General features: G+C 59.1%; 1 protein-coding gene across 6 annotated transcripts in view; it reads left to right on the forward strand.

Annotated features, from left to right (window-relative positions):
• Positions 1-22,516, forward strand: part of Cacna1a (calcium voltage-gated channel subunit alpha1 A) — a 120,141-nt gene that overhangs the window by 53,595 nt on the left and 44,030 nt on the right. For all 6 annotated transcript variants that reach the window (XM_070008497.1, XM_070008500.1, XM_070008495.1 and 3 more), the window contains exons 12-23: positions 267-379; positions 477-608; positions 844-916; positions 2,041-2,158; positions 2,248-2,315; positions 6,176-6,282; positions 9,303-10,055; positions 11,897-12,360; positions 13,718-13,850; positions 15,633-15,762; positions 17,491-17,550; positions 17,946-18,052. In XM_070008497.1, coding sequence (XP_069864598.1) covers positions 267-379; positions 477-608; positions 844-916; positions 2,041-2,158; positions 2,248-2,315; positions 6,176-6,282; positions 9,303-10,055; positions 11,897-12,360; positions 13,718-13,850; positions 15,633-15,762; positions 17,491-17,550; positions 17,946-18,052 — 2,258 coding nt within the window. The remainder of the gene's footprint in view (positions 1-266; positions 380-476; positions 609-843; positions 917-2,040; positions 2,159-2,247; positions 2,316-6,175; positions 6,283-9,302; positions 10,056-11,896; positions 12,361-13,717; positions 13,851-15,632; positions 15,763-17,490; positions 17,551-17,945; positions 18,053-22,516) is intronic.

Raw genomic sequence — 22,516 nt, forward strand, 5'->3', positions numbered from 1 at the left:
CCGCCCCTGCCACGCCCTGCCATTTAGCTCCACCCCTAGCACTGAGCCATGTGGTTGTATCCTAGCCTGCCACGAAGCCCCGCCCCTGCATCCTAGCCCCACCCCCACGTGCTTCGCTCCACCCCCACCCCACCCCCCACATCCTATTTCTTTGCATAGTGGCTTTCCATAAGAGAAACATCCGGAGACGCTGCCAGGGGATGTGTGACGTACAGGGGTCCCCCGAGTCCCCCAAACCTGATGCTCCCCCTTCTCTGCACCCGCAGGTCATCATCGGCAGCATCTTCGAGGTCATCTGGGCGGTCATCAAGCCGGGGACGTCCTTCGGGATCAGCGTGTTACGAGCTCTCAGGTTATTGCGCATTTTCAAAGTCACAAAGTGAGTCGTGGGGTTCCTGGACGGAATTGGGGCCAGCTGGACTCGGCTCCCCCTGCCCGGCCTGACCACCCCTCTCCCCTCCCTGCCCCATCGGCAGGTACTGGGCGTCTCTCAGAAACCTCGTGGTGTCTCTTCTGAACTCCATGAAATCTATCATCAGTCTCTTGTTCCTCCTCTTCCTCTTCATCGTCGTCTTCGCCCTCTTGGGAATGCAACTCTTTGGTGGCCAGTAAGTCCCGCCCAGAACCTCCAATGTCCCTTTCCCTGGAGTCTAGCCCAGGGCACCCCGCCAGCGTCCCTCCTAGCTGGGGGGCAGTGGTTTGGATGGATGGGCCTTGGGTACCACTTGCCCGGCCTTCCTGCGAGCAGAGAGGCCGGCGGCGTTGCTATGGAGACGGGATGCAGAGCCGAGTCCTGGGAGCCGCTGGGGGCAGGCTCATGGGACATGCATCCTACCTCCACAGATTTAACTTCGAGGATGGGACTCCCCCCACCAACTTTGACACCTTCCCGGCGGCCATCATGACGGTGTTTCAGGTAGGACCTTCCCCAAGTCCTGTGGGCAAGCACCCCTCCCGCCGCCAAGACCAACACACCTGCTTACACCTGAGGGCTGGGTCCAGCTCCTCCTCCCTCCTCCACTTTCCCCCTGACATTTTAGAATGCAGATTTGTTACAGTCGCCTCAGACGTGTGCCCGTGAAAAGAAACAGCTCATGCCAGGGGTGGTAGCATCCACGTGTAATCCCAGCTCCTCCAGAGGCAGGGCTGGAGGATCCTCATCGGAGGCCAGCTCAAGCACAAAGCTAGTGAGACCCCCATCTCCACCAGCAAGCCAGGCACCGTGGGGCCACAGGAAGGGGAGGATGGAGGTTCCCTTAACAGCGTGACACCCTAATCTACCAAACCATTAAACCAAAGAGGGCTGGAGGTCATCACCAAGCAGGAGAGCACCTGCCTGCCAAGTACAAGACCCTGAGTTCAAATCCCATTACCAGAAAGTCAAGAGGAAACAAAAAAATAAGCGACAGACATGATTCATACACCTACCTATCTCCAAGTGGAAAGTCACCTGACTTCACCTTCCAGCGGGAAGGGACCCCTGAGCTTTGAGGCAGAATCGTCAAGTGTGGAGTTCTGACCAAGCAGTAATCCTCAAGATTCCGAGTAGCTGAGATTACAGGCGTGAGCCACTGCTCCTGCCTGGCTGGCTTTTGTGTTTCAGTGTTTGGGGTGGTTTCTTTTCTTCCTTCCTTTCTTTTTCTCTTTTTGAGATAGGGTCCCACTATTGCAGCCCAATCTGACCTCCAACTCAAAACTCCTCCTGTGTGCTGGGATTACAGGCGTGTGCCACCATGCCTGGCACTCGCTTCTTAGGGCACTAATCCTGAGTTCCCACTTCCACAATGACTTTGATGGGGACACAAGAGCAATGATAGCATACGACACCCCTCCCCCCCACAGACACCAAAGTCCCCCCTTATCTCCTGAGGGGAGGAAGGTGGGGGCAAAGATGGAAGCGTGGGCATGGCTGGTACCATCTAGACTTGGGGGATGGGCATGGGAAGACTGGAGCCCCACCCCCCGCCCCTCCTTCGGGGGGAGGGCGGGCTGCCAGCTGAGAGGGGGTCGGCTGTGTGTCTCTCCCCGCCCCTGTTTCAGATCCTGACCGGGGAGGACTGGAACGAGGTGATGTATGACGGGATCAAGTCCCAGGGCGGGGTGCAGGGGGGCATGGTCTTCTCCATCTACTTCATCGTCCTCACTCTCTTCGGAAACTGTATCCTTCGCCGTGGGGGGGGGGGGGGGGAGCCGGGGCCCTCCCCCGCCGCCCTCCGTGGCTGCTTTCCCTGACTCTGGCGCGCACAGACACCCTCCTCAATGTTTTCTTGGCCATCGCTGTGGACAACCTGGCCAACGCCCAGGAGCTCACCAAGGTGCAGGCCACGGGAGAACGCGGGCCAGGAGGCGGGGGGACAAAAGGGCGGCCTCCACAGACAGCAGCAGGCCAGAAGAGAGCACAAGGGGCGGAGGGGGCGGAGCGCTCGGCCTCCGGGAAGGTCTTAGCCACCAAAATCTGTCTTGTGAGCCAGGTGTGGTGGTGCACGCCTGTACTACCAGCACTCAGGAGGCTGAAGCAGGGAGATCATGAGTTGGAGGCCAGTTTGGGCTACGTAGCAAAGCAGTGTCTCAGGAAGAAAAGTAGTAATAATAATAATAACTCCAGAGGAAAAAAATATGATTGTCGAGCCAGGCACTGGTGGCTCACACCTGAGATCTGAGGATTGAGATTCAAAGCAACCCCAGGCAGAATAGTCCATGAGACTCTGATTGCCAGTGAACCACCAGAAAACCGGAAGTGGTGCTGTGCCTTCAAGTGGGAGAGCGCCCGTGTTGAGCAAAAAGAGCTCAGGGACAGCGCCTAGAACCCAGGTTCAAGCCCCATGACCGGGGTGGGGGGGGTGAGTAATTGTCCTTCCTGTACACAGGACCCCCCCAGTCATAAGAGACAGGGAGTTACAGTCAGCCCCACTGCACAGCTGGGGAAACTGAGGCCCAGGGTAGTTGAGTGACTTTGCCACGTGAGTGGACAGTAAGAGAACAGGCCTGGAATCCGGCAAAAAGCAGAGGAGGCTTGGGGAACACGGAGAAAAGGAATTCAGGTGAGATGGGGAAGGAGGGTGGTGTTGGGGGCGCGGGCAGCTTCAGGTGCATCTTGGGAATCGGCCCCAGTTGGCTTGTGGGAACTCAGAGAACAGAAAAACAGGGTTTCCCTCCAGCTCTGGCACCTGGGGCGCTGAGGAGCCTGAGGCCCTGCCAGCCGTCCATCTGCCAGTCCCAGCAGGAGGGAGCGACAAGTTCCAGGCCGCACATCCGCCCTGGGGTGGGGGGAGCAGAAGTTTCATCCGGTCCACCACGGAGCTGCCTTGTGCTCACGGAGGGAGCAGGGGGCTGCTCTCCCTGGGAACTTGTCCTTTTCTGAGAGCCCAGAGAGCGACCATCAGGACCCACATTGCCCAGCCCTACCCCTGCCAGGCACCTCGTGCTTTCCATATGCATAGATTGAGCACCTACTGTATGCAGATCCTTGATCCCAAGCCAGAGAGCCATCACCCCACAGAACAACCGTCCACTCAGCTGGGGGATCAAGCTGAAAGCCACATGAGAGATCAGATTATTATTATTATTATTATTGGTAAAAAATACTCTGCTTATCAGAGGGCCCTAAGCCCCAAAGAGAAAGTTCCAAGTATGAGGAAAAGGAGGCTCAGAGGAGTTAAGACTCTAGCCCAAAGTCACACGGCAATAAGGACTGTGAATCAGATGTTGGAACACAATAAGAAGTCCTGGCTGGGAAGTTCAGAGCTCTCAAGTACTGTGTCCTGAGCAGCTGAAAGTGGAATGAATGCCATGCCACACGGAGGAGCAGATTTGGGGGTACAGTCTTGTTTGGGGGAGGGAAGAAGGGCTAGGACTCCATATTGCAAAATGTCTCGGCAGCAGATTGTCCAAGTGGGATTAGGGTGGCGAGAGGTGTGGAGCACGTGGGGTGGGGGGACTGGCAGCCTCCAGGTGTCAGGAAAATATGGTCTCTGGTCCCCAGAGATTCCTCACCCACCCTCTTGGGGACAATCATCCTCCAGTCCCCCCCCCCTTGCAGTGCCCTTTCTGAGTGGTTAGGTTTGGTTTTTTGGCCATTTCTTTCTTGGTTTTTTCCCCCCTTTGCTTTTCTTTTGTTGGCTTTTCTGTTTAACCATGAGGCCCTGCAGACAGCTCGAAGAAACAGGATTTAAAGTCCAAAGCCATCTTTTTCTGTATGTATTTTTGGAAAACATCTTCCCTTTCCCTTCCTTCTCTCCAAACACAGCACCCTGTATCCCCCTTTCTCCTCTTCCCATGGGGGGGGCTGAGAGTATCGATTTTTCTCCTCGTTTTCCCCTCTGGGAGCTGTTGGGGGGGGAAAAAAGAGCTGGGGCCAGCAGATTGTGTGTGGAGGAGTCCGTGTCTGGGGAGAGTTGGTTTAAGGATTTTTAGACAGCTCAGAAAGTACAAAAGAAAGTGTGACTGGGTGCTGGTGGCTCACCCCTGTAGTCCCAGCTATGCAGGAGGCTGAGATCTGAGGGTCACGGTTCAAAGCCAGCCTGGACACAAAAGTCTGTGAGACTTATCTCCAGTGAACCACCAGAAAACTGGTGCTGTGGCTCAAGTGATAGAGCACTAGCATTGAGCAAAAGAGCTCAGGGACAGCACCCAGGCCCTGAGTTCAAGTCCCACAACTGACAAGAAGGAGGAGGAGGAGGAAGGAGAAGGAGGAGAGGAAGAAGGGGGAGGAAGAGGAGGAGAGGAAGAAGTTGTTGTTGATAATCTGGTGGCTCACACCTGTAATCCTAGTTACACAGGAGGCCGAGATCTGAGGATCATGTTTGGAAGCCAGCCTAAGCAGGAAATTTTGTGAGACTCTTTTTTTGTTTTTGTTTTTTGGGGCCTGAACTCTGGGCCTGGCCGCTGTCCCTCAGCTCTTCAGCTCAAGGCTAGCGCTCTACCACTTGAGCCACAGTGCCACTTCCGGCTTTTTTCTTTTTGCTTATGTGATGCTGAGGAATGAAACCCAGGGCCTCATGCATGCAAGGCAAGCGCTCTACCACTGAGCCACTTTCCCAGCCCCTGTGAGACTCTTATCTTCAGTGAACCACCAAAAAAACCCAGAAAGTAGAGCTGTGGCCCAAGTGGTAGAGCACCTTGAGCAAAAAAAAAAAATCTAAGCAAGAGCACTGGGTGCGAGTCCTAGCGCCAGCACACAGAAAGGAAGAAGGACATCTGGGAGTGTGCTCCATGGAGAACACTTGCTTAGCATTTGTTCAAAAGGCCTGGGTTTATCCCCAGCACTGAAAAAAAAAATGAATTAATCTTTGCCCTCTGACTTATTTCTGGCTGTGCATTAAAGTAAGGTCAGTAAGCCAGGTGTGGTGACAAATCCCAGCACTTGAGAGGCTGAGGCAAGAATACCAGAAGTTCTTGGCCAGCTTGTGCTGGAACTGAAACCCTGTATCTAAAAATTAAAAACACCCTGGGACAGTGGCTCACACCTCTGGGCCTGGGCGCTGTCCCTCAGCATTTCAGCTCAAGGCAAGTGCTCTACCACTTGAGCCACAACATGACTTCTGATTTTCTGGTGGTTCATTGGAGATGTCTCATGGAGCTTCCTGCCAGAGCTGGCTTTGAACCGTGATCCTCAGGTCTCAGCCTCCTGAGTAGCTAGGATGACAGGCGTGAGACTCTGGCATTGGGGGGAAAAATGCTAATTTATTATTATTATTATTGGTTGTGGGGCCTGAACTCTGGGCCTGGGCGCTGTCCCTCAGCTCTTCAGCTCAAGGCGAGCGCTCTACCTCTTGAGCTACAGTGCCACTTCCTCGAGGCTTCATCTTAATAGAAAAATCTCTGGGTGTGGCGCCACACATCCCAGCTAGAGTGGGCAGTGTAAAATAGGCGGATCGCAGTGAGGGTATGGGGGGGGGGATAATAAGATCCTATTTGCAAAATAAGCAGTGGGGTGTGGCTTCAACGGCCTCACACCTGCTCAGCAAGAGGAAAGCCCTGAGTCCGAGTCCCAGGACTGCCCAAAACCACAAGAAGAGGGTTTGTCCTGGGCTAGAGCGCGGGCCTGGACAGCGAGGGTCATCATACTCCCCATCCCCGGCCGCTGCCAGCACCAGATGTCCCCCCCAAGGCCAGCAGCAGTGTGGGAGCCGGGACCCCCCCAGGGCGGTGTGAACTGGGGTCCCTGTCCTTCTAGGACGAGCAAGAGGAGGAGGAGGCAGCCAACCAGAAGCTCGCCCTGCAGAAAGCCAAGGAGGTGGCGGAAGTGAGTCCCCTGTCTGCAGCCAACATGTCCATAGCTGTGTAAGTGGGGGACGGGGCAGGGAGGCCGCCCAACCTCGCCGCCCTGGCAAGAGACCCCCCCTCCTCTCACCACTCACCCATTGCTCCAACCACTGGGGCTTGTCTGCGCCATTAGAAACAGTGGCCGGGGTTAGAGGCCCGACGCAGTTGCTAGAGCACCAGCTAATGAGCTGGAAAACAGCAGGTACCGAGTTCGAGTCCAAAGGAAAAAATAGAAAAAAGTGGTAGATAGGGCTTGGGGCGTACCTTGTCTGCGAGGGCGTGGCTCCCCATTGGGCGTGGCATAGCTGTGGAAGGTTGCTCGTTGTGTGGGTGTGGCTAACTTTAGGGGCGTGGCTCGACATCTGCGTGTGGCCTAGATGTCGGAGGTGGGCTCAGTGGTGTGGGTGTGGCTAATCTTAGGGGCGCGGCTCAGCGTCAAGAAGCAAAGGCTCACTAGCAAGCATGAGACCCTGAGTTCAAACCCCAATACCAGCAAAACTAAAACAAGAAGTCCCACCATTGTGTAGCTATTTTGAGTCAGGGAGAGGGAAATGATAAATGAGATAAGAAAATGTGCCAGGCACCGGCGGCTCACGCCTGTCATCCTAGCTTCCCAGGAGGGTGGGATCTGAGGATCATGGTTCAAAGCTAGCCCCAGCAGGAAAGTCCATGAGACTCTTATCTCCAATGAACCACCAGAAAACCAGAAGTGGCGCTGTGGCTCAAGTGGTAGAGCCCTCTCCTTGAGCTGAAGAGCTGAGGGACAGCGCCCAGGTCCAGAGTTCAAGCCCCACCACTGACCAAAAAGAAAAGAAAGTATCATACATACTATCTTTCTGTCAGAAAGGAATTGAACCCCAGAGAAAAATAAAACTGAGAAGGAGAGCAGGGGATGCTGGGAGTGGAGAGAGCTGTGATTTTTGAGGGTCTGGAGAGGAGCTGGTGATGGAACCCAGGGTCTCATGCACCCTAGCCTAGGGAACTGCTCCATTGCTGCGCTAACCCACGAGCTGGGGTTTAAAATGCATTAGAGAAGGCCTCATTTAGAAGATGGTAAGACTTAAAGGAAGTGGTGCTGTGGCTCAAGTGGTAGAGCAGTAGCTTTGAGCTGTAGAGCTCAGGGACAGAGCCCAGGCCCAGAGTTCAAGCCCCACAACCGGCAAAACAGTAGCAGCAGCAGCAGCAGCAAGGTAAGACTTAAAGAAGAGGAGGAAGAAACCATGGGGGTTACAGGGCATGGAACATCCCAAGCTGACAAAACAGCATATGTGGGCTGGGAAGGTGGCTCAGTGGTAGAGCGCTTGCCTTGCATGCCTGAGGCCCTGGGTTCGATTCCTCAGCACCACATAAGCAAAAAGAAAAAAGCCGGAAGTGGCGCTGTGGCTCAAGTGGTAGAGCCCTCGCCTTGAGCTGAAAAGCTGAGCGACAGCGCCCAGGCCCAGAGTTCAGGCCCCACGACTGCACCAAAAACAACAACAACAAAACAAAACAAAACAAAACAAAACAAAAAACCCAGCATATGTAAAGGCCCTGAGGTAAGAAGTATGTTTTGGGACCAAGAAAGGGTGGCTGCAGGAGCATAAGCAGAAAGGGGAGATGAAGGCAGGGAGGTGACAAACAGCTTAGGCAAAGTCCTGGTGCCAAAAGGGGAAAATTTGGAGGTTTTGTTATGTTAGGTGGGAACCATAGAGGTTCTTGAGGTTAGAGACTGGCTCAGGTGCTCGCAGGGGCTCATAGTGAATCTTGGGAGAACAGACTGTGCGGGAGAACAGTAGACTGATCCCTGGGGAAGAGATGACCCACCTAAGCTGTCACACAGGCCTGGGCTGGGGTGGGGCTGGGGCCAGCCTCTCAGAGGCTAGGAGATCCTGCCCACCAAAGCCAGCTTCTTTTAAAAAAAATAATAATAATTCTTAGCAAGGATTTTATTTTTTTTTGGGGGGGGGGCGTCCGTTCGTAGGGCCTGAACTCTGGGCCTGGGCGCTGTCCCTCAGCTCTTCAGCTCAAGGCTAGCGCTCTACCACTTGAGCCACAGCGCCACTTCCGGCTTTTTTTCCTTTTGCTTATGTGGTGCTGAGGAATCGAACCCAGGGCCTCATGCATGCAAGGCAAGTGCTCTACCACTGAGCCACCTTCATATAAATATATATATATATATATATATATATATATATATTATATACATACCTATATCTAATGTATACATATTATATATATACATGTCTCTATATATTTCTGGGGTGCTGAGGATGGAAGCCAGGACCTCCTGGCTTGCTTTCTACATCTGAGCCACTCCCCAACCACTGAGCCATGCCCCTGCCCAGAAGGGAGAGCACTGAGGTCACCTACCGAGGCTAAGACACCTATAAGGTTGGTAGGTGTCCACCAGGCTGGGTTTGGGAGCCCACTTAGGCTGAGACGTCACCCAGGTGAGACCACCAGTGGCCGATGCCCGTGGCCAGGTGCATTGGTGAGGCAGGGGGAAAGCCTCAAGCCAAGCCAGGTTGAACAGGTGGGCACAGGTGTGTGTGCAGGTGGGCACACAGGTAGGTGCAGGTGGGTGTGCATGTGGGTAAGATGGGTGCGTTGGTGGTATACAGGCGGGCGCGCAGGTAGGAGCGGGTGGGTACGAAGGTGTGCGCGCAGGTGGGTGTGTGAGGGCGCGCTGGTGGGAGTAGGTGGGCGCGCAGGTGGATGCGTGTGGGCGCGCAGATGGATGCGTGTGGGCGTGCAGGTGGGCGCGCAGGTGGGCGCGCAGGTGAGTGCGTGTGGGCGCGCAGGTGGGCGCGCAGGTGAGTGCGTGTGGGCGCGCAGGTGGGCGCGCAGGTGAGTGCGTGTGGGCGCTCAGGTGGGCGCGCAGGTGAGTGCGTGTGGGCGCTCAGGTGGGCGCGCAGGTGAGTGCGTGTGGGCGCTCAGGTGGGCGCGCAGGTGAGTGCGTGTGGGCGCGCAGGTGGGCGCGCAGGTGAGTGCGTGTGGGCGCGCTGGTGGGAGCAGGTGGACGCGCAGGTGGGCTGGGCTGCAGCGGCGGGATGTTGCAGGAAGGAGCAGCAGCGGAACCAGAAGGCGGCCAAGTCGGTGTGGGAGCAGCGCACGAGCGAGATGCGCAAGCACAACCTGCTGGCGAGCCGCGAGGCGCTCTACCCCGAGCTGGCGGCCGACGAGCGCTGGAAGGCCACGTACGCGCGCCACCTGCGGCCCGACGTGAAGACGCACCTGGACCGGCCGCTCGTGGTGGACCCGCAGGAGAACCGCAACAACAACACCAACAAGAGCCGCGCCGCGGAGCCCGTGGGCCCGCGCCCGGGCCAGCCGGGCCCCGAGGAGCTGCTGCGCAAGCGCGCGGCCCCCGCGGGGCTGGCGGGGCGCAGGCCCTGGCCGGGCGGCCCCGACGCCGAGCCCAGCCGCGAGGGACCGTACGGCCGCGAGTCCGAGCCGCCGGACTTCTGGGAGGCCGAGGCCGAGCGGCCCCCGCCCGGGGAGCCGCCCCGCAGGGCGCCCGCGCACCGGCCCGGGGCGCCCAGGGAAGGCCGCGGGGGCTCGCCGCGCGCCGGCGCCGACGGGGAGCCGCGCAGACACCGCGTGCGCCGCAGGCCGGGGGACGAGGCGGCCGAGGACAGGGCCGAGCGCCGGCCCCGGCACCGCGAGGGCAGCAGGCCGGCCCGCGGCGGCGAGGGCGACGGCGAGGGCCCCGACGGCGGCGAGCGCAGGAGGCGACACCGGCACGGGGCCCCGGCCAACTACGACCAGGACGCGAGGAGGGACGACAAGGAGCGCCGGCACCGCCGGAGGAAGTGAGTGACGTCACAGAGACCCTCGACCTGGGGCTCGCTGTCACGTGGCTTAGTTTTCATTGTCGGTGGTGCAGAACTGTTCCCCATATACTAGGAAACAGCTCTACCACTGGGCCACGCCCATACGGCTGAGCCGCGCCCCCTCGCTGAGCCACGCCTCTAACGCTAACGCTGCTCCACCACTGAGCCCCGCCCCCTCGCTGAGCCACGCCTCTAACGCTAACGCTGCTCCACCACTGAGCCCCGCCCCCTCGCTGAGCCACGCCTCTAACGCTAACAGGCTGCTCCACCACTGAGCCCCGCCCCCTGCTGAGCCGCGCCTCTAACGCTAACAGGCTGCTCTGCCGCTTGGCCCCGCCCCCTGCTGAGCCGCGCCTCCACTCTGATACACAGCTCTCCCGCTGAGCTTCCTTGGCTTCGGCGGTCTTAACATTGTTCCCTTGATGATACCAAGTAACAACTCCATGTTAGACCTCTTGGGTTGCCACCGTGTAACTCCATAGTAGATCTCTTGGGTTACATTGTATCTTTTTTTTCTTTCCACTCTCCCATCATTGTGAACTGACAGATTTCCTTGTGCAGTTCAGATAAACCGAGGAAGTGACTCTGTTTCCCCTCTGGAAAGAGTCCGTAACAACATCCTACTTTCCTACTTGAGACTAAAAAGAGAATGAGGGAACGAGGACAGTGGTGCTGGTGGTTGGCCCGTAGGAAGCCCTTCGGGACACCAGACGCCTTGGCTTTTTAATTGTCAAGGTACATAGGTAGAATCCTGGGTTCCCAGTGGGGCCAGAGGAACAGGCCCTGTGCTGTGTGGGGGCTGCGCAGCTCCTGCCATTGCCTGCGATCCCCTCAACACTTAATGAACAGGCCCGACTGGAGTGGCCTTCTTTTGCATATTTCTTTCTTTTTTCCTGTGAGGAGAGGGGCTTGAATTATTTTTTAACTTAGGATCTCACTGTGTAGCCCAGGCTGACCCGGAACTATCCATCTCCTGCCTCAGCTTCCTGAGTGCCGGGATTACAGGGCTGCAGCTGCCCCTGTCATCTGTATCTTCCACGGGGTGGGGGCGTGGCTTGGGGCGTGGCTTGGGGCGTGGCTTTGTGTGGACAGGGCTTGCTGGCTTGAGGGCTCTGGGTGGCTTTTGTGGGGGTGTGGTTTATGCAGTGGGTGTGGCTTGTGGGGCAAGGCTCTAGTCTGGGCGTGGTTTCAGAGGCGTGGCTTTTTGTGCGGGCGTGGCACTATGGTAGAGCACTTGCCTAACACCTGTTAGCTCCAGCTTCCATCCCCAGCACTGCCGTGTGTGTGTGTGTGTGTGTGTGTGTGTGTGTGTGTGTGTGTGTGTGTGTGTGTGTGTGTGTGTGTGTGTGTGTGTGTGTGTAGTGTCGTTTGACTGATGTGGTATCCTTCACCCGCCTGGCAGCTCATAGGGGTTTGTGGGCATCACCAAGAAGTTTTGGGGTGGGAACCATGTAGACTCAGGTAGGAAATTTTTTTTCTTCATTGAATTTTATTAGCGCTGTGTCTTGCGACAGAGCCTCACTGGGAGGGTGGCACGCAGAGATCTGGGCGGGAAAGCGATGATGAGCATTTATGGAGACTTGTGGCTTGGCCTGGGAATTGGCTGAAGTGGGCACCATTGTGTGTGTGTGTGTGTGTGTGTGTGTGTGTGTAAGATGCTGAGGGTGGACCTCAGGACCTTTACCCGTGCTAAGCAAGTGCTCTGTCCTTAAGCCATGCCCCCTCAGCTTTGGACTGGATTTCCAGACGCCCAGTTGTAATGATTGGTGGGATCGTGTTATTCTCTGATTTCTTCTCCCCCCACCCCCCGACTTCCTCAGAGACAACCAGGGCTCAGGGGTCCCGGTGTCTGGCCCCAACCTATCGACCACTCGGCCGATCCAGCAGGACCTGGGCCGCCAAGACCCCCCGCTGGCCGAGGACATCGACAATATAAAGAATAACAAATTGGCTACCGGGGAATCGGCCAGTCCCCACGACAGCTTGGGCCACCCTGGCGGCGGCTCCCACAGCCCCGCCAAGATGGGAAACAGCATGGAGCCCGGGCCCGCACCCACGCCGTCCACCATGGCCACCAACCCCCAGAACACCGCCAGCCGCCGCACGCCCAACAACCCGGGGAACCCCTCCAACCCTGGGCCTCCCAAGACCCCCGAGAACAGCCTTATTGTCACCAACCCCAGCAGCGGCCACAACTCAGCCAAGCCTGCCAGGAAGCCCGACCACACCGCGGTGGACATCCCGCCCGCCTGCCCACCAGCCCTCAACCACACCGTGGTCCAAGGTGAGGCCTTCCTCCGCCCCTGCAGGGCCCAGATGCCCTTCTCCCCCCAGCTGTAAAGGCCTCTCCTGGGGAGATCCACCTTTCTGGTCTCAGTTTCTCCCCCTGGAAAATAAGCACAGACATACTCCCAGCACAAAGGGCTGCTGAGATTCTGTGTTTGGTGAGATGGGTAATGAAGGATTTCTGTCTTTCTTCTCTGCCCATCCTGAGGCTTGAACTCAGGGCCTAGGTGCTGTCTTGAGCTTTTTCACTCAAAGCTAGCATGCTTAACCTCCTGGGCCACAGCTCCACTTCTGGTGGTTCACTGGAGATAAGAGTGTCACGGACTTTGCTGCCCAGGCTGGCTCTGAACTATGATCCTCAGATCCTGAGTAACTAGCACTATAGGCATGAGCCACCAGCACCTGGATTTAATGAATGAAGAATCTGACTTTATCTCTTATAAAGACTGAGACACGGGCTGGGAATGTGGCTCAGTGGCAGAGCACTTGCCTTGCATGCATGAGGCCCTGGGTTCGATTCCTCAGCACCACATAAGCAAAAAGAAAAAAGCCGGAAGTGACGCTGTGACTCAGGTGGTAGAGCGCTAGCTTTGAGCTGAAGAGCTGAGGGACAGTGCCCAGGCCCAGAGTTCAGGTCCCATGACTGGACCCAAAAAAAAAAAAAAAAAAAAAAGACTGAGACACCACTTCCATCCCAGAGGAGAATGGTGGGGGGGAGGGGGTCTTTGCAGAGAAACAGAAGTAGGAGGCTTACAAGTTTGAGACCAGCTTGGTCTACAAAGCAAATAAAATAATAATAATAATAACAATAATAAGCTTAATTCACTGAACAAGGTAGCTCATGCCTGTAATCCCAGCTACCTAGGAATCTGAGATCTGAGGATTGTGGTTTGAAGCCAGCTTGGGTAGGAAAGTCCATGAGACTCTTATCTTCAGTGAACCACACAAAAGCCAGAGTGGAGCTGTGGCTCAAGTGGTAGAGGGCTGGCCTTGAGCCAAAAAGCCAAGTGAGAGGTAGAACCCCTGAGTTTAAGCCCCAGTAGCAGAAGAAAAAAAAAAACAAAGATGCCCCAGCCACATGTCTGTCCCAGGCAAAGATCTTGTCCACAAAATCAAAATTCTAGAGCATGTTGGGGTTAGAAGGAGGCATTTTGAAGCCTGCCAGCCTGGGGGTTCAAATCCCAGCTCTGTTACTCCCAAGCCGTGTGGCTGGAATCCTGTGCCTGGATTTCCCCCTCTGTGGCCGCCGTCTCACTTCTCCTGAGGAGGCCAGGTAGACAGCAGGTGCTTTGCTGGGCGCCCAGAGGCTTGTGGGAAGTGCTGGAGGGAGACCTGTGTCATGTTTTTGCCAACAGTGAACAAAAATGCCAACCCAGACCCCCCATCCCAGAAGGAGGAAGAGAAGAAGGAGGAAGACGACTCCGGGGAAGATGGCCCCAAGCCCATGCCCCCGTACAGCTCCATGTTCATCCTGTCCACAACCAACCCGTGAGTGCAGCTCCCAGCTCGAAACCGCACGGTCACCAAGCTGCCCATGCCCTCCACGGTGGCCATCCACCCAGCCACAGCCTGCACCACCACCCACGGCAGCCGCTGCCCAGGGGCAGCTGCAGGCCGCATGGCCTCCCAGCCAGCAGCCTTCTCTCGAGCCTCCTCGAGGAAGAGAGGTAGCGCGTGCGTGTCCTGTCCACTCCCAGGTGCTAAACAGCGATCACATCATCCCAGAGGAGAAACCTCTTTCAAAACCTCCATCTCCCCCAATGTTTCCCGACATCAAAGAAGCTGACAGGAAGGGCTGCCCCCGTCTCCCCCCCCTCCCCCTGCCTTTTTATGTTGTTGACCTCTTCCTTTTATTTAAGAAATGGTTAGGCAGGCATGCCGGCTCCTGCCTGGAATCCCAGCTACTTGGGCGGTGGAGGTAGGAGGGTCGTGGCTCTGGGCTGGCCCAGGGAAAAGCTCCGACTATACAAGAAAATTAATTTATCAAACCAGGCGCCGGTGGCTCACGCCTGTCGTCTTAGCTACTCAGGAGGCTGAGGTCTGAGGATCGTGGTTCAAAGCCAGCTCAGACAGGAAAGTCTGTGAGACTCTTTTTTTTTTTTGTCGGTCATGTGCCTTGAACTCGGTCTGGTCGCTGTCCCTCAGCTCTTCAGCTCAAGACTAGCGCTCTAGCCAGGCGCTGGTGGCTCACGCCTGTAATCCTAGCTACTCAGGAGGCTGAGATCTGAGGATCGCGGTTCAAAGCCAGCCCGGGCAGGAGAGACCGTGAGACTCCTATCTCCAATAAACCACCAGAAAACCGGAAGTGGCGCTGTAGCTCAAGTGGTAGAGCGCTCGCCTTGAGCTGAAGAGCTGAGGGACAGCGCCCAGGCCCAGAGTTCAAGCCCCACGACCGACAAAAAAAAAAAAAAAAAAAAGACTAGCGCTCTACCACTTGAGCCACAGCGCCACTTCTGGTTTTCTGGTGGTTTATTGGAGATAAGTTTCACAGACTTTCCTGCCCGGGTTGGCTTTGAACCGCGATCCACAGATCTCATCCTCCTGAGTAGCTAGGATTACAGGCGTGAACCACCCGCACCCCGCCGGTGAGACTCTTATCTCCAATAAACTACCAGAAAACCGGAAGTGGCGCCGTGGCTCAAGTGGTAGAGCACTGGCCTTGAGCTGAAGAGCTGAAGGACAGCGCCCAGGCCCAGAGTTCAAGACTCACGACCAACAGAAGGAAGGAAGGAAGGAAGGAACGAAGGAAGGAAGGAACGAAGGAAGGAAGGAAGGAAGGAAGGAAGGAAGGAAGGAAGGAAGGAAGGAAGGAAAAGAAAATGCCATAGGACAGGGCTCTGGTTGGGGGCGTGGCTTGTCAGTAGGGGCGTGGCTAGGTCACAGTGGGCGTGGCGTTGGGGCTGGTTTGAACAGTTGTGGGAGTGTTTCCACATTTGTGGGTGTGGCTTATCTGTGGGTGTGGCTCGATCGCTGAAGGCTGGTTTTGTGGACTGTTTCATTCTGGGTTGTGGGCGTGGTTCTGTGTGGGGCGTGGCTCCGTGTGGGGCGTGGCTCCATAACTGTGGGTGTGGCTCCGAAATAGGGGGTGTGGCTCCAGGATAGAACCTCTGCCTAGCGATGGCAAGGCCCTGACATCAAACCCAGTACCAAACCCGATGTCTTGGGGGCTGCAGAGCTCTGGTGTTGGGGGGACGGGGGTCATGAGATAATCGGGGGTTGGTGGAGCCTGTGGTCTGAGGGCCTCTGGCCGCCCCTCTGCCCCGCACACAGCCTTCGCCGCCTGTGCCATTACATCTTGAACCTGCGCTACTTTGAGATGTGCATCCTGGTGGTCATCGCCATGAGCAGCATCGCGCTGGCCGCCGAGGACCCGGTGCAGCCCAACGCCCCGCGGAACAACGTGAGCGCCCCCCCACTCCACCCTGCGCCCGCGCCCCCGCGCCCCCCGCGCCCCCACACTCCACCCTGCGCCCGCGCCCCCCGCGCCCCCCGCGCCCCCCCACTCCACCCTGCGCCCGCGCCCCGCGCCCCCCGCGCCCCCACACTCCAACCTGCGCCCGCGCCCCCCGCGCCCCCACACTCCACCCTGCGCCCGCGCCCCGCGCCCCCCGCGCCCCCACACTCCAACCTGCGCCCGCGCCCCGCGCCCCCCGCGCCCCCACACTCCACCCTGCGCCCGTGCCCCCCGCGCCCCCACACTCCACCCTGCGCCCGCGCCCCCCGCGCCCCGGCGCCCCCACACTCCACCCTGCGCCCGCGCCCCACGCCCCCACACTCCAACCTGCGCCCGCGCCCCGCGCCCCCCGCGCCCCCACACTCCACCCTGCGCCCGCGCCCCCCGCGCCCCGGCGCCCCCACACTCCACCCTGCGCCCGCGCCCCGCGCCCCCACACTCCACCCTGCGCCCGCGCCCCCGCGCGTCTCCACTCCACCCTGCGCCCGCGCCCCCCGCGCCCCCGCGCCCCCGCGCGCCCCCACTCCACCCTGCGCCCGCGCCCCGCGCCCCCCCACTCCACCCTGCGCCCGCGCCCCCCGCGCGCCCCCACTCCACCCTGCGCCCGCGCCCCGCGCCCCCCCACTCCACCCTGCGCCCGCGCCCCCCCACTCCACCCTGCGCCCGCGCCCCCTGCCTCCCCACTCCACCCTGCGCCCGCGCGCCCTGCCTCCCCACTCCACCCTGCGCCCGCGCCCCGCGCCCCCCCACTCCACCCTGCGCCCGCGCCCCCCGCGCGCCCCCACTCCACCCTGCGCCCGCGCCCCGCGCCCCCCCACTCCACCCTGCGCCCGCGCCCCCCCACTCCACCCTACGCCCGCGCCCCCTGCCTCCCCACTCCACCCTGCGCCCGCGCCCCCGCGCTCCTCCACTCCACCCTGCGCCGGCGCCTCGCGCCCCCCGCGTCCCCCGCGTCCCCCGCGCCCCCGCGGCGCAGGTCCGGTGTCTAGCGATGGGTGAGTGCTGGGATTACAGGTGTCCGCCACGGAGCCCGGCACAGCAAGCAGTCCTTGAGCCTTGACCGTATCCTAAGCTGGGGCGGCCTTGTGCTTGAGGGGTGACCTGGGAAGATGGGCGGGGACCCAGAAGGGCGGGGCCGAGGGGTGCAGATTCGCGAGGTGTGAAGGGCCCCAGGAGCGGAGACACAGATTGTATCCGTGTCATTTTTGTATCGCTAAGGAAGGGGAACCCAGGGCCTTACCTAGGCTACGCTGAGCCACGCGCACGCGCACACAGGCACACACACACACACAACCAGGTCCAAAAGTGGCATTTTTAAGCAGGTGGCCGGGGGACGGCTTCCCTGAGGAAGTGGTATTTGAACTCGGGCACACAGGAAGAAGGGGGGGGGCAGATTTCCGACCGGCCTTCCAGGCTGCCGCGCACCCACTGCAGAGCGGGGGAGGGGGGGGGGGGGAGGGTCCGGCGGCTTCCGCTCGCCTGGTCTCCGGCGCCCTCTGGTGGCCGTGCTTGGTAACAGCACCCTCCGCTGTCCCTGGAGCCCGGCAGACCCTGGTACCAGGTCGGGGATCATCCGGCCAGGGGGAGGCAGGGGGTGGGGAGGGGACTGGGGGGGAGCAGAGCAAGCTGGTGACCCCGTGTCCCCTTTTGCCCACCCCTCCGTCTCCCGCCCAGGTGCTGCGGTATTTTGACTACGTCTTTACGGGCGTGTTTACCTTCGAAATGGTCATCAAGGTGAGGGTCTTGGGGGGCCCCCCGGTACCCCCGTTGCTCATCCATTAGGGTTGGAGGAGGGTGACCCCAGGGACAGGGAAGGGGCGGGACCTGGAAACCATGGGGAGGGAAAGGAGGGGGAGGGAACAAAGGAGTGGGCAGGTTCTTGGGAGGCAGAGCTCATAGGGTTGTGGACTTGGGGTTCAGACAAAGGGGAGTCCAGACTTCCCTCCCCTGCCCCAGGATCTGGGCTTCAGAGCCTGTCAGTCAGAGCAGGCCTCCTGCGCCCCTCCCCCACGTGGGACACCCCTCCCCCAGGGCAGACAGGTGGCTGTGACCCCTGTCCCGCCCTCCCCCCCCCAGGAGGAGGGACCAGAGCACCCTGTTTTCTTCCTCACCTCCCTCTCTACCCGCAGATGATCGACCTGGGGCTTGTCCTGCATCAGGGCGCCTACTTCCGCGATCTGTGGAACATTCTGGACTTCATTGTGGTCAGTGGGGCCCTGGTGGCCTTTGCCTTCACGTAAGTCTCCCCTCGAGGCCTCCATGGAGCTCTTTTATTCCCTGTGGCCGAGGGGTGCGGGGGGGGCATGCACCCGGAGGGCTGCATCTGCATGACTCCATCACCTGACGAGGCCCCCATACTCACCGCCTCGCCGCCTCGCCGCTTCTGTAGACTAGCGCCGACATCTCATCCCCTCCCCGGCTCGCCGCTGTCTCTTTGGGGGATGGTCCCCCTAAAAAGACAACCCAGAAATGAGTGTGTCTGAGAACCCCCACACACACACGTCACCCGTGGCCCTCCAGGCCTGGCTGCATCTCTCTCCTCCGACGCCGCCCTGGGCCGGTCGCCCCAGCTGCAGGGGGCGGGGTCGCCCCAGCTGCAGGGGGCGGGGTCACCCCAGCTGCAGGGGGCGGGGTCGCCCCAGCTGCAGGGGGCGGGGTCGCCCCAGCTGCAGGGGGCGGGGTCGCCCCAGCTGCAGGGGGCGGGGTCGCCCCAGCTGCAGGGGGCGGGGTCGCCCCAGCTGCAGGGGCGGGGTCACCCCAGCTGCAGGGGGCGGGGTCACCCCAGCTGCAGGGGGCGGGGTCACCCCAGCTGCAGGGGCGGGGTCACCCCAGCTGCAGGGGGCGATCTCTCCAAGGGGGGTGCCACACTGTGGGGCAGCACCCGTTCTAGATGGCACCTGGTTCTGAGCAGCCCTTCCAAGATGGCCCCGGGCGGTGGGCAGTCGCTCCGGATGTGGCGTCCAGCTTCTGGACGGCATCCCCCCTTCCTTCCCCCCCCCCCCCCGCCTCCAGCTGGGGGGCAGAGTCACCACCAGATGACACCCCAAAGGACAGACATGTTCTTACAAAGACTGAGCAGCGCCTTGGCTCAAATTCTGAGTATCCATTTCAAGATGGCGCCCTCAGGCTGCTTCAAGATGAAGCCCAGACCCTGGGCAGCCCAGGGGGTCCCTGATATAGGGGTGCATCCCAAGATGGGGCCCAGGGTCTGAGCCCCTCTCAGCTCACGGGGCCCTGGCAGCTGACCCCTCCGCTGAGGCAGGTTGAGATTTGTGAGAAGCTCCAGACCCAGAGAATTTTGGGGGGCTTGGTTGTGCCCCCAGGGTGGGAATCCCCAAAGACAGCTCCATAGTGAGATTTGGGGGTCCTCTGTGCCTTCCCCTCCCCGTTCCTGCTAGCCGGATGTAGTAGGAACCTGGACCTGACAGTGGGGTCCGTCAGGAGCCCATTTCCAGGGGTGGACTACAGGAGGTTGCTGCTCTCCTCTTCCTGGCAATGCATGGCGGTCAAGCTGTGTTCAGAGAACCGGAAGTCGCCAAAGGTTTTGGGTGCCTCCCAGGGCAGGGTCCATGCTACCAAGGAGGGGACTCGGCCCTCGCCTGACTTCCCCCTCCCCCATTCCTCTCTCCTCTCCCCCTCTTCTGCCTTCGTGGCCACCTTGTCTGCTTTGCTTTCTTCTCTTCCTCCCCCATCCCTCTTAACCCCCCCCCACCTTGGAGTAATAGAAATGGAACTCAGGGCCCCAACATACCAAGCATTGTCTTCTATTAAAGCAATAGGATATATAGTCAGGGTTCTGCTACACTATCAGGAAACACTGTAGCCAATAAATAGAATGCTAAGTAAGGCCAGGTGCCGCTGGCTCATGCCTAGAATCTGCTACAGCTACTCAGGAGGCTGAGATCGGAGGACAGAAGCTCAAAGCCAGCCCTGGGCAAGGAAAAAAAACAAAACCTGTGAGATTCTTATCTCCAATAAACCAGCAAAAAAGCCAGAGGTAGAGCTATGGCTCAAATGGTAGAGCACCAGCCTTGAGCAAAAATGTATCAACAAATAAAAAGCTGCAGGACAGTGCCCAGGCCCTGAGTTCTAGCCCCAGGAATGGAACAAAAAGAAATAGAAAAAGAAAACAAAGCACAGCAAATTCAAGGAGAAAGAGTGCCCCTGAAAAGCGGACAGGGGTCACCTGTCACCTCCAATGTTCTGGAAGTAGAAGTGGGGGGATTGTGAGTGTTCTGGGCCACCTAGACTGCACAGCCGTGTCATGACACACATACATGCCTACACGCATGCATATATACATGCCCACATACATACATGCTTACACACATACATGCCCACACATACACACACATGCATACATGCACACACATACACACACATGCATACATGCGTGTTTGTGTGTGTGTGTGCGCGAATGACAAGCAGTTTCCTTAATAATGTAACATTCACTGCAAACCAATAAGAAACACTAACCCGCAGTGGATCCGTGGGCAACGCATACCCACAGAACTTTCCGGCCAGGCATGGCAGTCCGCTCCTGTCTCCCAGCCCGTGGGCTGGGTGACATGGTGACACTTTGTCTCAAACGAACAAACGACGACAAAACGGTGGCGGCATTTTGCAGCCCTGGGGCTGGCAGCCCGCTCGCCGCCTCCTCCCCTCCCCTCCCTACTTCCTGCTCCTCTCCCCCCTTTCCTCTCCCCTTCCTCTCTCTGTTGCTCAGCTTCCTCCTTTCCCATGAGGCCAGGCTGGGCCCGGATGAGGGTCCTGGGTCCCCGGGTCCCAGGGTCCCTGGTTCCGGAGACAAGGCGGGGACAGGGCCCCACCCGGTGCGGCCTCTGCCAGCTGTGTCCTGAGGGGGGACCTCAGAGCCAGCCTGTCAACCCAGTGCCGGCGCCATTGTGGGGTGCTCACCCCTCGATCTACGCCTAGGGTCTCTGAAGTCACCACAAGTCTTTTTGGGGGGGAGGGGGAGGAAGGAAGGGGTACGAAGATTTGAACTCAGGTCCAGGTGTTTTCTAGGCAGATCCTCTGCCTTGCTAGCCGGGCCCTCAGCACGGAGCCACGCCTCCTGATGGCAAGCCACGCCCCTTGCCGGAGTCACACCCCTACGCGGCCCCTCCCCTAGCGCTGGGACACGCCCCCTTGTCAGTGGGCCATACCGCTATGCCTAGCCACGCCCCGAACGCCTAGCCACGCCCCGAACGCCTAGCCACGCCCCGAACGCCTAGCCACGCCCCCAGCCTCCACTCAAACTGCTCCAACTGTTCTCTGAGTCCATCTGTAAACTACCCCGTGCCCTTCAGCTCCGTTCTGAGGGGCGCTCCCCCACCCCCATTTCAGGGCCTTCAGGTCACCGGGAGCCCCCGCGGGCACAGGCAGGTGGGAGGTCTTGCCCGGCGCATGCGTCGGGCCCAGAACACTTTGAAATGATGAGAAGCGGGATGGGAGAGGAGACCCCCCCACATCCCGCGCCCCGAACCCCCCTCGTGGCTGGTGTCTGGCACGGGCTGCCCGCGAGGCCTTTGCCTTTTGTCTGGTTAGGGATGGACAGGGACCGGGGCTCAGGCCCGCCCCCTCTGCCACACCTTCTGCTCGGTCCCCTGGGCCCAGACCGAGGGGAAGATTACAGACGGTAGATTAACCCCATTGTTTCCAATGATAGCCCATCCTCCACCGGGAATCCTAGCAGCTTTGGGGGAGGCGGGGTGTAAGAGTTTAGGAAGATCAAGAATCTAGAATGGAAGACAGCCACAGCATAAAATTTATGAGCCAGGGCTGGGAAGGTGGCTCAGTGGTAGAGCGCTTGCCTTGCATGCCTGAGGCCCTGGGTTCAGTTCCCCAGCACCACATAAGCAAAAAGAAAAAAGCCGGAAGTGGCGCTGTGGCTCAAGGGGTAGAGCACTAGCCTTGAGCTGAAGAGCTGAGGGACAGCGCCCAGGCCCAGAGTTCAGGCCCCACGACCAGACCCCCCCCAAAAAAATTATGAGCCATCCCCCACCCCTCCAGCTCAACCGACTGGCCAGGAGTCACTCAGGCCTACAGTCCCAGCTATGGGAAGGCACAGGTGGGAGAAGACCAATCTGAGACCCGTCTGAAAAACAAAGCTGGGGACATGGTTCAAGGGGTAGAACACCTGCTTAGGAAGCACGAGGCCCTGAGTTCAAACCCCAGTGGAGGAAGCAATGAAGGAAGAGAAGGAGGGAAGGAAGCCAGGTGCCGGTGGCTCTTGCCTGTCATGCTAGCTACTCAGGAGGCTGAGGTCTGAGGATCGAGGTTCAAAGCCAGCCTGCGCAGGAAAGTTCCTGAGACTCTATCCCCAGTGAACCACCCAAAAGCCGAAAGTGGCGCTGTGGCTCAAATGGCAGAGTGCCAGAACTGAGCAAAGAAAGCTCATGGACGGCGCCAGGCCCTGAGTTCAGGGCCCAGGATTGGCACCAAAAACTAAAAAATCCTTGCAGCCACAGCAGCAGGGGCCAAAGCCCCAGGAGAGCCCCAAAGGCTCTGTTGGAGCTTTCCAGAACCTTCCCAGACCTCCTGCTTCTCGGTGATGTGTGTGTGTGTGTGTGTGTGTGTGTGTGTGTGCGCGCGCGTGCGCATGTGTGTCGTCCATCCACTAACCGTGAGCCGCACCCATGTGTCATCAGCCCGCGCGTCCCGGTGGCCGGCGGTGGCCACCCTGCCCCCGCTGCCCACC

Source organism: Dipodomys merriami, unplaced genomic scaffold (assembly GCF_024711535.1).
Source record: "Dipodomys merriami isolate MVZ:Mamm:240054 unplaced genomic scaffold, mDipMer1.0.p SCAF_70, whole genome shotgun sequence".
NCBI lineage: Eukaryota > Metazoa > Chordata > Mammalia > Rodentia > Heteromyidae > Dipodomys > Dipodomys merriami.